This window comes from Mustela nigripes, chromosome 15 (assembly GCF_022355385.1).
Source record: "Mustela nigripes isolate SB6536 chromosome 15, MUSNIG.SB6536, whole genome shotgun sequence".
NCBI lineage: Eukaryota > Metazoa > Chordata > Mammalia > Carnivora > Mustelidae > Mustela > Mustela nigripes.
In genome coordinates, this window is record NC_081571.1 from 84,187,529 (window position 1) to 84,203,356 (window position 15,828).

Consider the following 15,828-nt stretch of genomic DNA (forward strand, 5'->3'; position numbering starts at 1 on the left):
GCTTGGTTTCTTTATGAGTTTAAAATATCAGTTGACCTTAAATCTCATAGAGGTGCCTGGATGGCTCGGTCGTTAAGCGTCTGCCTTCGGCTCCGGTCATGGTCCCGGGATTGAGCCCCCGCATCGGGCTCCCTGCTCAGCGGGGAGTCTGCTTCCCCCTCTCACTCTCCCCCTGCTTGTGCGCTGTCTTGCTGTCAAATAAATAAATAAATAAAATCTTAAAAAAAAAAAAACCTCTGGGGACAGAAGCTGCAGGGATGAAACCTCTCAGCCTGAGAGTTTGAGCTGAAGGTGGACAGGTGTCCCCCTGGACACCCAGGCAGCGCCCGCACTCACCAAGGCCACGGCACTGTCCCTGGGGCCACCCGCTGCTCCTCTGATTCCTCGGCCTCAGGCGCTGTCCTACCCAGAGACCCGTCGTCTGCTCCGAGACACTCCAGGGAAGCCTGGGACCAGCTCGCAGGCCGCGCGCACTCCCTGGGGGCTCAAGCCGCAGCGTGACGCCCTGTCCCTGGGTCTGGATCCGGGCGGGGGTCCCAAGGTCGTGAGGGGGTCTGCTCCAGGCTCAGTCCTGCTGCTGGCGGTGTTGGGGGTAGACCACGGCAGCCCCCGATGCAGACACATCCCCGTGAGTCGCGCCTCGTCACAGGGCGTCTGCCCGTGAGCATGTCTGTGTCCAGATGTCCCTCGTGAGGACTGGTGGCCCGTCCTCGTCTGACCTTTGTCGCCTCTGTAAGAACCTGTCTCCAGAGAAGGCCACACTCCAAGGTCCTGGGAGTTAGGGTCTTACCAGATCTTGAGGGGACACAATCACCCCGTAAGGCCCTGCTCAGGGGGCCCTCCGGGAGATCGTCAGCCCGCGGGGCTGGGCGAGCACAGAGGCTGCGTGTGCTGGGCGCACGTGCAGAGGTGAGGCGCTGAGGGCCGCAGATGCTGAGAGGTAGCAGCCCCATGGGGAAGACACAGCCCAGGTCAAGCCGGACCCCAGCCGGCGCCCCAGCTGATGCGGGCCGGTGCGAGGAAGGACGAGCGCTGTGCACGGGGATCTCGGGGGCCGTGCTTCCCCTCCTGGAAGGTCGCAGAGCCGGCCCCGGGGGGAGCCACCCCGGGAGTATTGGCGTCGGTGTCCCCCAGCGGCCTTGCCCCACAAAACCGTCGAGGCTGTCAGTTCCTCAGCTTCCCCTTAAAAGCCCTCAGGACAGGTTTCCGTTTGTCGCCTCTGTCCCTGGTTCTCTCTGCTCCCCCAGACTGGGCTCTTGTCTCCCGCTCCCCTGGGAAGGCCCAGGACACCCCTGCACCCAGGCCCCGGGGTTGGGCGGTGAAGGGGGGAGGGGAGCTCCCCTGCCGTGTCTGTGTTCACAGCGGCAGGGCCCCCGGGGCCTGCGTGGGGCCTGGGACAGCACCAGGCCAGCGACGATGGCCCACGCATCCCCATACCTGCGAGGCTTCCGGCCCCACCGCCCGGCTGAGCGAGATCCCTGGCTACCGGGTGGCTGCTGGGGCTGGGGGCGGGCGGCCCGGCCCCGGCCATGTGCTTCGGGAAGCAGACACGCGAGAAGTGCCCCGTCGTGGGTGGAGCCGACCGTCAGGGAAGGGCGTCTGCGAGGGCAGCTTAGTTGAGGAGGAGCGAGGGAGGGAGGGTCATCCGCTGCTACAAGCGTCTAGGCAAGCCCGTGGCCTCCTTGGGGGCCGGAAGAGAGACCGGGAACCCCTTCTCCCCCGAGAGAGCTTCTCTGAAACCCCGGGCAGCCCCCGAAGGACGGCCAGCAGCCCCCGACGTGCCGCAGGCACGTCCCCGCTCGTCCCTCCCCGACCCTTGACCCCGCATGGTGAGAGCAGAGACGCGCTGAGGGGACCTCGTTTTTCTGAGGGACGAGGAGTGCCCCGTGCTGCTTCTCCTTAGCCTCCCGCGGGGAGCAGATGTGTTCACCCTCTGAGCTGTTACTGCTTTTTCTTCTTAGAAACTTTTTGGGGGGCACCTGGGTGGCTCCGTCCGTGAAGCGTCTGCCTCGGGCTCGGGTCTCGATCCAGGGGCCTGGTCCCGCAGGGCTCGGGGCTCAGCCTCCGCCCCTCCCCCTACTCATGCGACACGCTCTCTCACGTGCTCTCTCAGATAAATAAAATATTTTTTTAAAAATAGAGAAATTTGGGACGCCTGGGTGACTCAGTGGGTTAAGCAGCTGCCTTCGGCTCAGGTCATGATCCCAGCGTCCTGGGATGGAGTCCCACATCAGGCTCCTTGCTCCGCGGGGAGCCTGCTTCTCCCTCTGACTCTGCCTTCCACTCTGTCTGCCTGTGCTCGCTCTCGCTCGCTCTCTCTCTGACAAATAAATAAAATCTTTAAAAAAAAAAAAAAGAAATTTTTGGGAAAACAATCTTTTACTGAACATTTTCTGAACGGTACAGAGATCTTGGGGCTTTGTCATCTGCATTTTCACTGTGCGTTGGGACCAGGCACCGAAACCACTTTCACGTTCTGGGATGGCTGGTTTGCTGGTCGCCTGGGGCTGCCGGTCCGAGCCCACCCTGACGGGGGTCACGGAGATGATGATGCAGGGTCTCACTCCGGTAGCACAGCCTGCAGGCGGCCGGGAGCCGGGCCGGGAGCCGGGCACGCCGGTGAGACCACAGCAAGGCTCTGTGGTCACCTGCCCTACTGGCCACTGCCCCTTCTGAGCCAGTCCTGGAGGGCTGGGGGAGCCCGGCGTGGTCAGAGGGCCACAGGGCTGAGGCCCAGCTCCCTGCTGGCTGGCTTTGAGCAGGTCCCTTGAGGCGGGCAGGACCCGTGTCTCGGGGTCAGCGGGGAACTACAGTCTGGCAGCGGACAGCCTTGGGGCAGAACTCCGTGTCCAGCCCGTGTCCCCTCCGGGTGCCGGATCTGCGCAGGGTCGGCTCTACCCCGGGCGGCGGGACGGGAACCCAGGCCCTCGGCATGAGCCCTGGCCACCAGATGCACAGGGAGGAGGGGGAGGCTGGGCTGTCTCCTCCCCTCTCCCCCTCCCTCCCTCTGCCTCCTGGTCCCGCCCCTGCCCTGACCTTTCCCCCTTTCTCCCTCCCCCTCCTCCCCCTCTGCCCTCCACCACTGTCCCCGCCCCTGCCTTTCCCCGCCTCTCTGGGCACCCTCCTCCCCGCACCCCTCCCCTCCTCCGTCCCTCCCCTGCGGCCCTGAGCAGCGTCAGAAGAGGCACCTGTGCCAGAGGACGAGGGGGGACTGTCCAGGCGGGCAGGTGTGCCAGGGCCGGGGGGGGGGGGGGGCGGTGGAAGGGGTGGATGGGTGGATGGGGGGCTGGGTTGAGCTTCCGGAGGTGGGAGGGCCTCACCCAGGTCTCGGTGGAGGCAGGTCCCTGCGGCCACAGCGTGGAGGGCGCCTGGATCCCTGCGCACATTGTGCCCTCCCCCGACCAGGTCGGCTCACAGCAGCAGGTGTCTCCCCGCCCCCGAAGACCCACATCCCAGACTCTTCTGAAGCCCCACCCCCGCCCTCGGATCCATCAGGACGGGGGCTGGGCCAGGTGACCCCGCAGGCTGGCAGGGGGCAGGGGAGGAGGCCCCCACCGGGGTCTTTACTTCCCGGGGCCCCAGCCCGGCAGCCCGGCAGCGGGAAAGGCGGGTGGCCCAGGCTAGCGGCCTTGCCTTTGAAAAGGACTACTCAAGAGAGACTCCCACAGTTTGAAAAGAAGAGCGGCTTTTCTCATTCAACTTCAAAGGCTGTTCTCCACTTTTTTAGAAAGGGGGCCCTGTCGCTGCTGCTCCTCTGGTCAGCTTCAGCAAGAGGGCGTGTGGGGAGGAGCAGACTTCCCTCCCCAGCTGGCACCGCCTCCTGTTCTTTCTGGGGACAGCCCCGTCCAGCAGCCCCAGCAGGCTTCCCGCCAGCCTTGGTCCAGGAAGGCCTTAATGCCCGGGGCAGCAGGCAGGATGCGTGGGGGACGCTGTGGGAGGCCCCAGGATGCGCTGTGGCCGCGAGCCTCAGGGGCACCACGAAAATAAAAGTGTGTCCCCAGGGGCTGCCGGCCACCAAGTGTCCAGGCCCCCACGGCGGCGGCGGCGGCGGCGGCGGCGGCGGCGGCGGCGGCAGGCAGAGGACCCCACCTGGCAGGTTGGTGATGGGGAGCGGGCCCCGGGGAGGGAGCCCCTCGCACTGGCCGGTGTTGTATGGTGCAAATCCTGGGCCGACAGCCCGAAGCTGGTTTCTGCCCGAAGCTGGTTTCTGCCCGGTTTCCGACCTGGCGGCTCTGCCCTCTGCCCAGCCTCCTGGGCCCCACGTCCTCTGCTCACACCCCGGGGGAGGGGACAGTTCTGCCCCGACCTGGGCTGCGCTCTCGCCGGGGTGCTCTTGGGACCCCTTGGCTTTTCAGGACCCCACTCCCCACCCGTGGCTGGCCTGCCCCCTCCCACCGATGTCACGGTCTGGGCCTCTGGAGACCTCGGGTGCCCCTGAGGGTATCGGCGTTGCCTTCTGTGAAGTGGCGGTGACGCCCGCCCTCGCTGTCCCCTACAGTTGTGCAAAGGAGTGATTAGTGCAGGAAGCTGCTGTCACGCAGGGCTGTGGCCTGGGGTTGGGGGACCCGGAGCCCCGTCCCATCACTCTGTGCCGCGTGGTCCCTGGGGCGCCGCTTCGCAGAGCACGAGAGGCAAGGTTTTCTGACAGAACGTCCAGGACACGGGAAGGAGGTGGTCCTGCAGGGTTACGTGATGGGCCCTGGGGAGCTGGGTGCTGCGAGCACCAGACAGCTGGGGGGACTCAGGCATCTGGAAAGCCTCTCTGACTCCGCCAGAGTCTCCCTCGCACCAGCCGGGGCTCCCCGGTGCTCACCAGCCCGCGCCGGCAGCCTGCAGGTGACCCCCTTTCTCTCTGAGCTCCAGGCTCCCCCCGAGGTCTCAAACCAGAAAAGGGATGTTTACCTGGGAGAGCAGCATCTGGGCTGAGGTGAGGTCACGGTCACTGTGGAAGGAGAGCCACCACCACGGGGTCACTGACCTCTGCGGCGCGGAGAGACTCGTGCCGTGGGAGCGGAGGGTGCAGAGGCGCGTGGGTCCCCGCGAGCCGGCCCGGGCTGCCCTCGCGGACGCCGGTTCACTTGAAGAGGCTCCCAGGACGTCGGCGCAAGCGTCGGCTTCATTTGTCCTTTGGCATCTGCTCAGGAGAACATGAGCGAAGACCTTACCTGGGGGCGGGCCCCTCGCCGGGCGGACACACGCGGGCAGCAGACGTGCCGGGGCAGGAGAAGACGGGGTCGGCCTTCACCAAAGCCCCCAGAAAGTGGCCGTGGGCTGAGCACTGCTCACGGGAAGGCCACGCGGGAGCGGGCGGAGTCCGGCGCTGCAGTTGGTGGCGTGGCCGCTGGACGAGGCCGGGGTGGCCCCTCTCGCGGGCAGTGCAGGGGCTCGTAGACACTCCGTGGGCCCCGGGCTGGCGCGGCCCGTCTGTGGGCGTTGCTCGTTGAGGTGGGGACGCAACCCTGCTCGCTCCCGACTCCCTGCAGTGGGACATCCGGAACTTTGAGCCCACATTGGACGTCTGAGACTGCACAGTCACCAGGAAATGCCGGGACATCTCGGCTCTGAGGCCCAGCGGGGGGGGGGAGCACGACGTCCCTCCACCTGCGGCTTCTCCCTCCTAGAACCCTGTGCTTTGCACTGGGATGAGGGTGTCGTGTGTTTGATGTGCAGTCGGTCGTCCCCAGGGCCAGCTGTGACAATTGGCCAGGGCCCCAGTGGGGACGCGCAGTGGGAGGAGACTCAGCTGTCCTGTCCTCGGGCAGCGGTCTCGTCAGGGGGAGCGCACGGTGCCCCCGGTACCCCCCTTCGTGGGACCCTCACCGGGCCCGGGGACGGCACCAAGTGCCAGCGACGCTGCACCCGGATGTGGGTGTGCATGAGCCCCTCTCCCGGGACTCCAAGCTCCTGTGGGGCAGGGTTGCCTGATGCCCTCCGCGCTGGGGCAGCCGCAGCAGGTGCGCAGGGAGGTGGCCCAGCAGGAGGAGGGGCGGGCGACGCCGGTTGGCGTGGATCTCCACTATGCTCAGCCACGTCCCTGCCACCTGGCCCCCGAGTCGCCTGTGTGCTGCGAGGGGGACACCTGGACTCCAGAGAGGGACAGAACCAGACCTGGTGGCCGTCACTGCTCCTGGTGTAGCCTCCTATCCGGGCCTGTTCAGCGGGAGGCAGAGGAGCCAGGGGCCGGCGACGGTCGGCTGCTCGGCAGTTAAACTAGCCTAGAGGCTCATTTATTTATTTATTCATTACTTTTACTTTTAAGAAAAATGTGTTTATTTTAGAGACTGTGCACATGCGGGCGGGAAAGGCTGAGAGGGAGAGAGCATCAAGCCGACTTCCGCTGAGCAGGGGAGCCCGATGGAGGACCAACCTCATGACCCTGAGATCGAGACCTGAGCTCAAACCAAGGGTCGGGGCTTACCCGGCACAGCCCTCCGGGCGCCTGGAGAGTTTTCCAGTGATGGGCCTGCCGCCTGGGTTTGAGCTGTGCCCTTGGGGTGACATTAGCTGTGGGAAACCACATGGAGCTGCCACCATGTGTCCTGTGCCTCTCTGCCTGGGAGCTTTGTGGGGGTGATAGGGCCCAGAGCCACTGGAGGACTGTGGTCCTGGGGGCAGGAGTCCACCCCCAGGCCCCCGGCGCCCACCGTCCTCCGTTGCTTGGGGCTGGCCTGCTAGGAGTGGAGGGTGGCTGGGGCCCTGCTGGCGGAAGTGAGGATGGGCTCACGGGTCCTTCACCCCACGGGGGTGGACGGCGAGATTTTGAGAACAAACTCATGAAAAGTAAACCGTGGACCGTCTTGCTTGGGTCTCAAGATGGGGGACTGAGTGCCTGGTGACGCTTATGATCTCCCACTGCAGGGAGGGCTGAGGCCGGGCTATGCTGAGTTCCCGGGGCCGGTGCTGGAGCAAAGGGGCAGTTGCGCGCTGGGCGTCTTCCTTCCCATCCGGAGGTTGAAGACCATCAGTCTGTTCGTGTTTGAGAGTCTCTGAGCTGAATTTGGAAGAAAAGAGGCAAAAACAGGGTTTGGGGTTTGGTTTTGAGCTGACCAGGGAAATGTGCCCTTTTTTGATGTCAAGGCCAGACTGAGGCGATCGGAAATCATTAGATTCAGTCTGACTGTGGCCGCTGTCTGTGCCCTTCGCGGAGCGTGGTTTGATTGTCCTGGAAAGGTGGCGGGGGATCGGGTCCCAGGGCTTCTCAGGGGGCAGCCGTTCAGCAACCCCTCGGTTCAGCGCCAGCTCCTCAAGCTGGTGCTGGGCGGAAACATCAAGAGAGCGTCACCGGGACCTGAAGCACGTGCCCGGAGAAGTGACACGACGCGCACGTGGATAACAAGCGCGTCGGGACCCGCCGCGGAGGCTAAGACGGAGGCACAGGTGCACAGCGGGACAGGCCGGGCAAGCGCTGAGCCCAGAGCGTGTTGGCAGCAAGTGGGGGAGGAAAACGGGGTCTCTGTCTGGGCAGGGCTGTGGCTCAGGTCGTGCCCACCGCCTTAGGGAACCGGGCTGGTGTCCCGCCCGGCCTGGGGCGGCTCCTTCCTCCTGTAAAGACAGGCCTGCTGTCCGGGCCAGGCGGTCAGGGAGAGCCTTGAGGGGGAGGGGCCGGGCCTGAGCTGGGGCTTCTGTGGGAGGAAGGTGGGGGGAGAGGGGGGGCGGGGGGGGGGGGGGCGCTCAGCCCTGGGGCTGCCTCCTTCCCGCAAGGGTACGGCTTGAGACCGGGACACAACCGCCCCAGAGCATCAGGCGGAACAGAAGCACCATGGCGGAAAGGTGATGCTGTTTGGGGAGCTGCACGTAAGGCTTGTCCGAGTCAGAGCATTTTCACCTTTATTCGTGAAGACGGGGCCCGCCGGTCCCGTGTCCACGGGGGGACGTCGCAAGCACGGAACTGCCAGATTGGGAGCCGCCTGCCGGGGGGCCATGCGCGCCACGGGTGACTTTGGTGCTTTCTGTCTCAAGTATCCTTACCTGCTATCTCCTTAAATCCGGTTCCCAAAAACCAGACTTGAGTTTCTTTGGCTGGATTTTCGCAGGAGGGACTGTACCTTAGTGTTTGTTCTGGAACTCGGGGCCGCATTCCTGTTCAGAGGGTTTCACGTGCTCTTAAGTAACCTGAATGAGCCGTCTGCGGTCGCTCTGAAAGTCTGCCAGTTTGGTGAATTAGACTGTGACCTTGAAACCAGGGAATGGGGAATTTTATATCCTTGAAACAAGAGCCTAAATGTCCAGGGGAAAATCTAGGCCCTTGTGTTTCTTCAGCAGAAGTAAATAATATTTTTGCTTATGCAACCTTTGTTCTGGGTCAATATCAGAAAAGAAGATTGCGCGTGCGAACGCGGATGCGATCGAAATCCACTGGAGGAGAAGGAAGTTCCTTGTGAACGGCCGCCCTCGCTCTCTGAGCGAAGCCTGCAAAGGCTGCGTCCGGTTGTTCGGGCCTCGGGAAACGGCACGCGGTCCTGGGCCGGCTGCGCTCCTTTCCCTCTGACAGTCTGGGTCTCGCCCCGCAGGCTCATGTTGGACTGCTGGAGATCTGTCCTGCGCAAGGGAACTGGACGCAGCCGCCGTTCTTCCCAGAGACCGCGCGATGAGGCCGAGAAGGAAGAAGGTGACCCTCAGGTCGACGTGCCTGATGTCCTCAGGCTTGTGGGAGACCCGCCAGCAGGGTCACACTCACACGCAGGTAGGAGCGCTGTAAGCCTTAGCTTGACTTGGAAGCTCAAAATCCCGCCGGTCGCTCTTCTGGTCCTTGTAGGCGCTGAGCGTGTTCTGGACCTGGGAGGACAGTGGCCCACGTGGTGTCCACATGGTGCCCACGTGGCTCCACACGGCGTCCCTCTCGTGTCCCCACAGCATTCTCACGGAGTCCCCGCGGCATCTGTATGACGTCCCTGGGGCATCCGTGTGGTGTCCCCGTGGCATCCGCACGGAGTCCCTGTGGCGTGTCGGTGGCATCCCCGCGGCGTCTGCGGGGCATCTCTGTGGCGTCCCCATGGCGTCCGGCTGCAGCCACAGCTGCGACCCGCCGTGCCCGGCGAGGAGCTCCCAGGATGCTCAGCACGAGAGGCGAGTCCTTCCGGGCTGGGGTGAAGCGCGGTCCGGCTGCACAGAGCCCTCGGCTGGCTCGGCTCCGGTTCTCGGAACCACAGGAGTGCCACCGAGCTCGGTGGGACGCAGCTGTCACGGCTCAGCAGGTCGCGGCCGGCCTGGACGACAGAGCAAGGCTGCGCCACGCTGGCGGAGAGCCCCACGCTGACCCCGGCTGACCCCGGCGTGGCTGCACGGGTTCCCCGAGACCCCACCAGCGTCGGTTCACTCTTGTAGGTTAGAAACTTGATGTTTGTCACTTCCCCTGTCGGTGACTGTTGGCGAGCTGGAGGCTGCCCTCTCCCCGCGAAGGGGCACGTCCTGACTCACTGATCCGTGCGGTCCCCGGCTCTCTGGTGCTCTCCGCGCTGGGAGCGGAGCAGTGGGACGGCCGCTTCCGGGGAAGGCCAGCGCAGGGGAGGGCTGGGGACAGGGCTGGGGACGGCGCTGCCCATCACCCAGGGCGTCTGCACGGGGAGGGCACTTGGAAAGGCAGCGTGCGTCCTGCTTCGGTGAGAGCACGGTTCCGTGGAGCCGACCGCGGGGGCCACTGAGCTTTGCGGCTGGAAGGTCACCTAGTCTTTCTGCACTCTGCTGGGCCACTGTGACTGAGGCTCTGGAGTGGGACACCGGGGCTGGACGCTGGGACTGGACTCTGGTTGTCGCTCTGTGGCCAGGAGTGTGGGCTAGTGGGATGGCTCTCCGTGGCCTGGTGACAACAGCACCATGCCGGAGGCAGCAGTAGAACCCAAGGTGTCACGTCCCTGGGTGACGGAGTCAGAGCTGTGCCTGGCCAGCCGCCGTTCTCGCCGGCATCACGGTTGATTCTGCCTCTGTCCCCCAAGCTGCAGACCTCCCCAGCCACTAGGTCCTGCTCTGTGGATGAGGCCCACCGGGGCCCCACTGCCCCTCCCCGCAGACAGGAGGGCAGCCCGCTTTCAGGCCCCCCTGTCTTCCTCGACCCTGTGGAGAAAGGAGGGAGCTGGGGGCTAAGGGAAGGGGGCAGGCGTGGGGCCGACTCTGATTAGCTCGTTTTCCAGTGCTCGTGGTGGGTCTGCAGCCCTCTGTCCCGTCTCGGCTCTCCTGTGTGCCCACCGGCAGCTGAGAGCCTACCCTGACCGCCACAGCTGCATGGGGAGGGCCTCCCTGATGGGGCGCTCTGCGGATGGCCTCCCTGGGACACCTGCTGCTCGTGGCCTGGCCTGGGGGCCCGTGAGCACCAGCCCGATGTGACCCTCACAGCTTTGCATGGAAAATGAGCTCAAGCCGAAAATGCACTTTGGGGAGAGTGAAAGTGACCCCAGGAAGCCGATGCTGGGAGGGAAGTTGCCGTGGGTCGATCCCACAATGTCCAGCGTGGCACGTGGCCATAGCTCCGTGGAGAGCAGGGGAGCGGCCCTCAGTGAATGCAGGTTGAGCGTTGCACAGTCACACAGATGTGTGGTTTGTCTCCCAAAGCTTGTGCTGTTTTTTTGTGGGGGGGGGGGGTGGTCACCACTCTTCCCGGCGTGGCCCCTCCGCCGGAGGGCACGTGATGTGCGGAGTGAGCGGCCCTGGAAGAGGCTGGGGCCGCGTCCCTTGGGGGTTCTGCATCCCAGGTGCGATGCTCCCGGGAGAAAATGGGGTGTTTGTGGAAACAGAACGTGGCTGTTGCTCGAAACGACTCGGCTCTTGCTGATCCCCCTCCCGGTCCGTGGGCCTTTGCCGTGAGCGCACGTCACTGAGGAAGCCGGCAGGAGTGCCACGTCTGCAGACGGCGTGTGCGCTGCCACGGGCCCGCACGTCTGGGACAGTTTCGTCATCGCTGTGGGAAGCTTGCCCGGGGCCCTCAGGCAGCCCCCAGGGGCCGGGCAAGAGCAGCCCCTGGTGGCCGATAGCGCCTGGGAACCTCGTGGCTCTCTGCTCTCCCAGGCCCTCCCAGACGGGCTCTCTGGAGGGGCACTGACTTGGCGCCGGTTACAACCAGCGGGACAGGTCACAGGACCTGGAGGAAGGCCTCTGAGGGTCTGGAGAAGCCCCTCACGGGTCAGAGAGACCCAGGCGGCCGCTCATCTCCATGGCCCCACCCACACCCCTCACCGCCGCAGCCCGCCAGCAGCGGGACCGATTTTGTGTTTTCTGTGTAGTTATGAGCTTTACGACGTGTGCTCTGCCATTAGGGTGATCCCAGGGCCACATGCCGCTGACGGTCATATTTGCGCCCACAAGTGTTTGGGGAAGTGGAACGGTGGTGTCTGGAGCTGAGGCTGCTGTCCTGTTCTTCCCGGGACGCTGTCGCCTGCGCGCGGCCGAACCTCAGAGCACCACTGACCTGTGTCGTCCCAGAAACCAGAGCCGGACCCAGCTCCCGGGGGCACTTTTTAAAGACGGCCTGAGAGGGCCGCCCTCCAGCACGGCCGTGACGTGGCCTGTCTGTCGTCTGGGTTGCCAGTGGCCGTCGGGAGCCGTGCTTGGGTTTGTCGACTAACTCTGGACAGTTGCAGGGTCCTCCTCCCCCGAGAACCCCTGCTTCCCGGCCCGAACTCACCTACTGGACAGAAGCTTCCACGTTGCCGGGAGTCGCGGTTCGTGGGACAGGAAGCCCACGGGCCGATTCTCCCCAGCGCATCCGCCCGTTTCTAGGACAGTGAGTTTGCCGTTAGCATTTTCCCAAGGGTTTTTAAAATACCACTTTAAATTCTTACAAAATGTAAATGAATATGTTTAAAAGATCTCATTGGCTTTGCTTGAGGAATCCAGGACAGGGCAGCATCCGGCCCAGCAGGTGGAGAGGGGCTCCTAGCAGGGCACAAGGTGAGAGGCTCCTTCCGCGCAGGAGGGGAGGGCGAGGAACTCGCTCTGGAAGGAAATCGGGTGGTGATCGCGGGGTCACTGCACAGGGGTCCATCGGCAGGTCACCCAACTGACTGGCGCTGGTTGCCCCGTTTCTGGGGACTCGAAGCTGTAATTAAGTCTCAGTTTGGCGATGGGGCCTTAGTGTCCATGTCCGCCGTGTTCATCTCGCTGTCTTATATTTAACAGAAGTGAAAGTCTGATGATACGTTTTAATCCAGCCCAGCTGTCTGTGTGCATCAGACCGTCCTGCCTGGGGCCTTGGGAGTATCTTGGTGTCGGCCTTCAGGTCCTCCAGGCCTTCTGCCTCGTCCTGTGCATGTCCTCACAGAGAGCAACCCGGGCAAGTGCCCGGCGGGTGGACGGGCTTGGGACGTACGCGCGTTTCAGCCTCTGACGTACGCTCCCGTGCATGTCAGTTGGTGCCGCCGAGTTCCCCTTGGCCCACGAGCTAACGCGCGGCCTGCTCGCGGGAACCCAGGCAGGTCTCAGCGACCCAGAGGGAGGGACACGCACAGGACCTGCCGCGGGCCCTCAAGGAGAGGAGGGGCTAGGACCCGGGGAGCGGTCGGAGCCGTGGGCCAGCGGGAGGACCGGCTCGCCCGTGTGGCGGCGCCCAGCATGCACGTGGGTCACAGCCCGTCTGCGGCCTGCGGAGACGGCAGCTCTGCTCCGGGCCGGTGGTTCCCAGGGACAGCAGTGCACGGCTCCCCCTGTATTTCTTGCACGTGGGCCTGCTGGTGTGAACGGCAGCAGCCGCCCTGCCGGGGACTCGGGGTCGCAGCGACGGCGGGAAGCTGGGCTTTAGATGTTCAGCCGTCCGGTCCGGGACTGTCCCACCGGCGAGAGACAGTCCCTCGCCCTGACTTCAAGTCTCGACATCCTCCGTGTGTGGCTGTGTCAGCAAGCAGAGAAGCAAATGCCTTTGTTTTATTTTTCAGTGATTGTCGTTTTATTTAAGATTTACTTATGTGTTTATCTGAGAGCAGGAAGGAGACGAGCACAAGCAGGGAGAGAGGCGGAGGGAAGCAGCTCCCCGCGGAGCAGAGAGCCGCTGCGGGGCTCGATCCCAGGACCCCGGATCAGGGCTTGAGCCGAGGGCAGAGGCTTCACCGACAGAGCCCCCCCAGGCGCCCCGATGATACCCTGTTTAATTTCCATTTTACTTTTGGGGCCCCTGGGTGGTCCAGTCAGTTAAGCGGCCGACTCTTGATTTTGGCTCAGGTCAGTACCTCAGGGTCACGAGATCAGGCCCCTTGCTTGGCTCTGCGCTCCGTGTGGACCCTGCCCGGGATTCTCAATCTCCCTGTGCCCCCCACCCCCACCCCTGTGTACGTGCTTGCTTGCTCCAAAATAAATAAAGGAAATGTTTTCTGGTTTCCATTTTACCTGCTAGCTACGTTGGACAACGGCATGTTTCCGCACCGAATGCCGCTCACGCGAGGCGTTGGTTCCCCTCGTCCCAGACTGACTTTTCTCCTTTTCAGGTTTTTTTTTTTTTTTAAAGATTTTGTTTATTCATTTGACAGAGAGAGATCACAAGCAGGCAGAGAGGCAGGCAGAGAGAGAGAGAGAGGGAAGCAGGCTCCCCGCTGAGCAGAGAGCCCGATGCGGGGCTCGATCCCAGGACCCTGAGATCATGACCTGAGCCGAAGGCAGCGGCTTCACCCACGGAGCCCCCCAGGCGCCCCTCCTTTTCAGGTTTTGACGTTCCTTCTGTCGTGTGAGTTTTTGATGTATAAGCACAGAGACTTATACCTGCTCTGTTTTCCGTAAGCGGCCGATTCTACACACGCTTCCCTTACTGAGCTTTATTCTAACCCAGTAAATTTTGGACTGTGACACCCGTCCCCAGGGTCTGTCCCCCCGGCATCCAGCCTCCTTGGCACCTGTGCTCCGGGGTAGCTAGTGCTCTCTCTTGCTCTAATGCTGAGGTTGTCCCCGGGACACCAGCCAGTGTGGGAGGGCAGATCCTGGCCTTGCCCCGAGGGAGAGTGGCCACGGGTCCCAATGGGCACAGCCCCGCCAGGGCCCCTAATGCTGTGGTTGTTGGGGTCCTCACTTCCTGGAAGGGCAAAGTGTGTCCGCGTGTCTGCATGTCTCTGCACATGTGTGTCTCTGTGAAGGGCTCTGTGTGTGGGGTGAGTGTGTGTCTCTGCGTGTGTCTCCGTGTGTGGCTTTCAGATGCTGAGTTATAGTCTAAAAGGCCTCGTATTCCGAGGTTTTAAAGGAGTTCACCATTCCCCCACCCGCCCTGGGACTTTATTTACATGTAAACCTTTAGCTGGTTTAAATGTATTTTGTTGTGTGGTCTCAAATACGGATCCAACTTTGTGTTTCTGATCTGGTGGTCCCAGTACCATCCATTAAGATCTCTATCTTCACTCCACAGATTGGAGACACACCTTGAAAATATATTAAGGTTATTTAATATATTGGTATTAAATGTCCACATGCATTTGAGTCAACTTCCAGAATTTCTGTTCTGCATCATTGGTCTGTTTGTTTTTCAATGCCTGGTCCCACTGAGCTTTAGACATTGGGGGTCTGGGTGTATTTTAACATTTTACCTGATTCACCTCACTTCATCGCCCTCCATGCTCGGGTTTACCTGACCTTTCTTGCTAGCTTTCGTTTTCCATATAAAATCCAAAATTCATTCTAATTACATAATTATACAAACAAATCAACAAATAATTATGGTTTTATTTCTTGAGTGTTTCATACTTCTGACTTCTTTTCCTTGCCTAATTGCATTGTCCGGTATCTCTAGGGCACTGGGGAATAGTGGGTGTCCTTGCCTGGTTTAGTGTCGGGGAACACGCCTCCTGTAGTCTTCCTGTCCAGAATCACACTGGCTGAAAGAGAGACACTTCAGTGTGTGAATGTGTGTTATGTGAGAATACCCACCAGTCCTCTTCTTTGAGGAATTTAAATCAAGAACTAATGAAAATAATTTTATCAAGTGCTCTTTGGCATCTGGAGATGATCGTGACTTGTTATTTAGGAACGACATCAGAAGGAGGTATGTTGGGCCGCCTGGGTGGCTCAGTCAGTTAAGCCTCTGCCTTCGGCTCAGGTCATGATCTCAGGGTCCTGGGATCGAGCCCCACATCGGGCTCTCTGCTCGGCGGGGAGCCTGCTTCCCCCTCTTTCTCTCTGTGCCTGCCTCTCTGCCTCCTTGTGTATGTGTCTCTCTCTGTCACATAAATAAATAAAAATTTAAAAAAAGAAGGAGATATGTTTCTGCATTTCCCACACTGAACCCTCTGCAACCTTCTCTCTGCATTCCTGGCATGAAGCCCAGTCAGTCACGATATCACTCTTCTTCTTCTTTTTTTTTAGTCTTTTTTTATAAAAATATTTTTCTTAATTATTGGAGAGAGGGAGGGAGAGAGCCGGAGGAAAGCACAAGCAGGGGGAGGAGCAGAGAGAGAGGGAGAAGCAGACTCCCCACCAAGTGAGGAGCCCTGCGTGGGGCTCGATCCCAGGACCCTGAGATCCTGACCTGAGCTAAAGGCAGAGGCTTCACCGACGGAGCCCCCCAGGCGCTCCACGATATCCCTCTTGTAATAGGATGTGGGGCTTATCTAATTACCATTTTTTTCTTCTCCACGGCTTGATGCTTGAATTAATATGTTCTGGCAATCTTTGCCATCACCTCCACCAAGGTCAAGCTCACACAACCTCTCCTGCTCCCCATCTCCCGCCTTTTATGGAAGGAGCCAGGCATGCGTGTCTCATTGGCCCAGAGAACTTGCCACTTTCCCGCTGATGAGGGAATGATTTGAGCATTCGTCTCTTCTCCTGTTTGAGTGCCAACCTCTCAAGGCAGAATGTGTCTCGCAGTCTCCGCGGTCACAGATTAAGGAGACATGCTGCATCGAGAATGCATCCAGAACGCATGTT

At 61.7% G+C, this 15,828-nt stretch overlaps 1 protein-coding gene across 2 annotated transcripts in view; it reads left to right on the forward strand.

The window, feature by feature from the left end:
- The first annotated feature begins 4,019 nt into the window (after positions 1-4,019).
- MCF2L (MCF.2 cell line derived transforming sequence like) overlaps positions 4,020-15,828 on the forward strand; it is a 132,229-nt gene continuing 120,420 nt past the window's right edge. For both annotated transcript variants that reach the window (XM_059378185.1, XM_059378197.1), the window contains exons 1-2: positions 4,020-4,096; positions 8,511-8,683. In XM_059378185.1, coding sequence (XP_059234168.1) covers positions 8,515-8,683 — 169 coding nt within the window. In that variant the 5' untranslated portion in view covers positions 4,020-4,096; positions 8,511-8,514. The remainder of the gene's footprint in view (positions 4,097-8,510; positions 8,684-15,828) is intronic.